The sequence below is a fragment of the Apium graveolens genome, chromosome 8 (assembly GCF_009905375.1).
Source record: "Apium graveolens cultivar Ventura chromosome 8, ASM990537v1, whole genome shotgun sequence".
NCBI classification, from domain to species: domain Eukaryota; kingdom Viridiplantae; phylum Streptophyta; class Magnoliopsida; order Apiales; family Apiaceae; genus Apium; species Apium graveolens.
Genome location: NC_133654.1, coordinates 213,445,147 through 213,449,396, shown reverse-complemented (window position 1 = coordinate 213,449,396; position 4,250 = coordinate 213,445,147). Strand labels below are relative to the sequence as shown.

At 37.6% G+C, this 4,250-nt stretch overlaps 1 protein-coding gene across 1 annotated transcript; it reads right to left on the bottom strand.

The window, feature by feature from the left end:
- Positions 1-785: 785 nt before the first annotated feature.
- On the bottom strand, positions 786-1,628 carry LOC141680314 (uncharacterized). Its single transcript, XM_074486576.1, has 2 exons — positions 1,243-1,628; positions 786-1,134 (listed from the first exon to the last, which is right to left on the bottom strand). Exons 1-2 carry the CDS (start codon positions 1,626-1,628, stop codon positions 786-788), a joined length of 735 nt encoding a protein of 244 aa, XP_074342677.1.
- Between the last annotated feature and the right edge of the window lie 2,622 nt (positions 1,629-4,250).

The window sequence follows — 4,250 nt, the reverse complement described above, 5'->3', positions numbered from 1 at the left end:
ATTTAGCCTTTTTGGCTTTTAAGATTAAGTCCATGTTTCATTTTGTAAGTGAAGGACCTTTCATTATTTTGTTTTGTTCGTGATGATGTTAATGGGATCCCTTTCTATGTTTTCATGATATTGTCAATCTTGTAGTTTTATGCTCACAGTTCTACATACATAAATCACATATTTCATTATTTGGATGAATTTTTTAGTGTCTTACAAGACCCATCAAATTCTCTTTTGTCACATATTCGTTACATGTTGGGGTCGTAGAGTTTATGATTCATTGATATTTCTTAATTATTTATTGGTGCATGTAATCGTTATGCGGTTAAAAGGCATTTCCCTCTTGAAACATGCTATTTGTTGTTTTTATCATCCGTTATAAAAATACATTTAAATATCATATGTAAGGTTAAAATCGATTTTAATGATTTATAGTAGTTGGGTGATCAGCCCTTCGTCATTTGTTTGTAGTCTTTATTTGTTTTGTGAATAAGTTGTACTTAATCAAATCTATTATATTTCTAAAACACAGCTTACCCTATTGAATTAAAACTAAGTTTACAAGTATCATGTATATGTGAACAAAGATCATAACATTTTCTTGGCATTTACCAATCACTTTTTGTAAGTAAGGCAAATGATTTATGTAACATTCACGTTGAAATCAAGCTATGTTGGAAAAACAAATTGCAAAGTACTTCTAAACAAGATTCACTACAAGTGCAGCTATGTCCTATTGACTTATTTCATGCAATCTAAAAGGAAACCATAAACCTAGATAGAGCAAGTGGACTTTACATATGATAAAGCTTTAGGTGAAGAGCATTCCAGTTCCCAGGGATTTGCGCACCATCCAAAGTTGACAATTGATATGCACCACGTCCTACAACAGCCAATATCAAGTGTCTTTCCCATTTATCTGCAAATTTCCCTGCTAACATGTCCATCGTGTTCTGGAACACCTTCCTCAACACCATGTCACCTACTTGGAATATTCGGACATGGACATTTTTGTTATAACTTCTGGCCGCTTTTTGCTGATATATAGCCATGCGTATCTTTGCCACTTCCCTTAATTCATCAATGGTATATATGTCATATTTCAGCTCATGCTTATTAGCATCATACGTCGATAATCCATACCTGATTGTTGGCATCATGACCTTAGTTGAAGGCACAACTTATGTGCCATAAACTAAGCTGTAAGGAGTTTGTCCTATGGATGTTTTGGGTATTATTCTATCTGCTCACAACACCCATGGCAACTCATCAGCCCACTTTCCCTTATGCAAGGACAACCTCTTCTTCAAGCTATTAATAATGATCTTGTTACTGGACTCGGCTTGGCCATTTACTTGTGGATACCTTGTTGTTGACTTTACCAAATTGATATTGTATTTCCTAAAGAAAGCTTCTATTTTGTCACTTATAAACTGAGAGCCGTTGTCACATACAATCTCAGATAGAATACCAAATTTACAAAGAACATTTATCTTTATGAAGGATATCACTTCTTTACTTGGCACCTGTCTAAATGCTTCAGCCTCAATCCATTTGGAGAAGTAGTCAGTCATTGCTAGCATAAATACTTTTTGTCCTGGTGCGGGGGCATTTTTCCAACAATTTCCATCCCCCATTTCATGAATGACCAAGAAGGCACTGTGGCATGGAGTTATTCAGAGGGTTGATGTATAATAGGAGCATGTCATTGACAGGCATCACATTTCTTGACATATTCTATGGCGTCCTGTCTAAGGGTAGGCCAATAGTACCCCATCTGTTGTATCTTCAAAGAGAGATTTCTTTCACCTGTATGGTTTCCACATTCCCTTTCATGAATATCTCACAGCACCATTTCAGCTTCATTCTTTTCTAGACGTCTCTGGAGTAGTCCAGTACTTAAATTTTTGAACAATACGTCATCGACAATGGTGAAACGGGAAGGTTTCATTCGCAATGTTCTTGCCTCATTACGGCATTCTGGTTATGTACCGTGCAGTAAATAATCTTTGTATGTGTGCGTCCAACTGATTGAATCTCCATCTTCATGCAAAAGCATTACATTCGTGTTCTCCCTCAACCTTTCACTAGCTGGCTTCATTATGTGAACAATTGGTATATTGTCCAAGTCGGTGTCCTTCACAACAGCTCCCAATCCTTCCAAAGCGTTAGCGTGCATATTTTGCTCTCTTGGTACTTGTTGAATATGAAACATGTCAAATGAGTGTAACATGGTTTTGACAATATTCAGGTATGCAGCCATCTTGTGATCTTTCACTTCGTATGGGCCATTGACATGATTGACAATCAAAAGTGAGTCACAATTTATGTTGATGATTATGATCTTCATGTTCTTAGCTGTTGAAAGTCCCATAATTTAAACCTTCATACTCAGCTTCATTGTTCGTGGCTTTGAAATTACAACATATTAAGTACACGAGCACATCCCACTTGGTGATTTTAGTACAAGTCCCAGCCCAGTCCCATTGACATTGGACGCGCCGTCCATGTATAATGTCCAAGGGAGGACATCTGTGGTTGAGAATATTTGTTGCAATTCTTTTTCAGCTTGCGTCATCTATTTTGGACTAAAATCAGCCATTGCTTGCGATTTAATTATTGTTCTTGAATCATATATAATTTTGTATGTGCTTAACCGAATAGACCATTTTTCCAGCCTTCCTGTCAACTCTGGTTGACTCAGGACCATTCACAGCGGAAAGTTGGTCATGACATGTATTCGATGTGACTCAAAATAGTGTCTCAACTTTGTAGATGTCATAGCTAAAGCGAGCATAAGTTTGTCAAGGGACATGTATCTGGTTTCAGCATCTACCAAACTCTTGCTCACATAGTAGATTGGTGATTGAATTCCTCCGTTCTCTTTTACTAGAACACCACTCACAGCATGCTCAGTAACTGACAAGTATACGCAAAGATCTTCATCTTGACTCGGTTTCATCAACAAGGGAGTGTTTGTCAGGTAGCTTTTTAATTCCATTAGAGCAGCTTCATGTTGTTCTGTCTATTCAAATCCTTTATTTTTCCTCAATACGACATATAACACTTTGCATCTGTCTGACAAATGGGATATGAACATGTTCAAGGCTACTACTTGTCCAATCAACTTTTGCATGTCTTTCACACTTTTTGGACTGGTGAGCTCGAATATTGCCTTGATTTAATCTGGACTTGCTTCTATCTATTTCCTGGTTATCATGTGGCCTAAGAACTTTCCCGACGAGATAACAAAGTTGTATTTTTCTGGATTTAGCTTCATATTGAAGGCCTTCAATATGTCAAATGCTTCTCGTAGATCCCTGACATGGTTCTCTGCCCTTTCTGACTTTACGACCATGTCGTCAATGTACACGTCCATCATCTTGCCAATTTGGTTCTCGAACATTTTGTTGACTAGACGTTGGAATGTTGCACTTGCATTTCTTAATCCAAAGGGCATGGATATGTACCAATATATTCCTCTTTCCGTGATGAATGCTATTTTTCTACGTCTCAAGGCTTCATTTGGATCTGGTTGAAGCCACTTGATGCATCAAGAAAGGTTAGCAGTTCATGTCCTGTTGTCGCATCCACCATTGTGTTAAAATATGGTAATAGGTACGGGTCCTTTGGGCACACCTTGTTTAAGTCTGTGTAATTAACACAGACTCTCCACTTACCGTTCTTCTTCTGCACTATGACAACATTTGCTAACCATTTTGGATAATCTAGTTCTCTTATCATACCTGCCTTCAGTAGCCTATTGACTTCCTCATTTGTGATCTTGTTTCTTTCAGACACGAACTTTTGACGTTTCTATTGAACAGGGGTGCACGCAGGATCCATATTTAGCTTATGTGTAATGATTTCAGGGCTTATCCCTGTAATATCTTCGTGTTCCCAAGCAAATGCGTCTAGTCGTGATGTCAAGAAATCCACCAAATTGGACTCAAGAGTTGGAGGTAAATCCTGCCCTATCAAGACCTTCATGTATCCTGTCGCCAAGTCTTGTAGAACAACACTTGGCTTTAAACTATTATATTCGTTTCGGTAAATCGATATACCCGTATTTTCGAGAAATGGGATGTTTTGATTAAACTATTATATTATCTTCTCGTAATTCGTGTAACCAAAGCGCTGGGACCAAGACTGTATTTACAAAAAGCCTGGTTTTGATAATTATACCAAAACAGGTACCGAATTGGATCTGTTTTATCAATTAAGTATTCTATTTTATATCTGCTATGATCCAACGAGGT

Coding starts and splice junctions, on each gene's coding strand:
- LOC141680314 (XM_074486576.1), bottom strand. CDS start 1,628: ATGGGGGATGGAAATTGTTGGAAAAATGCCCCCGCACCAGGACAAAAA. Junction 1,135..1,242: donor GATGAGTTGCCATGGGTGTT/GTGAGCAGATAG, acceptor GCCAACAATCAG/GTATGGATTATCGACGTATG.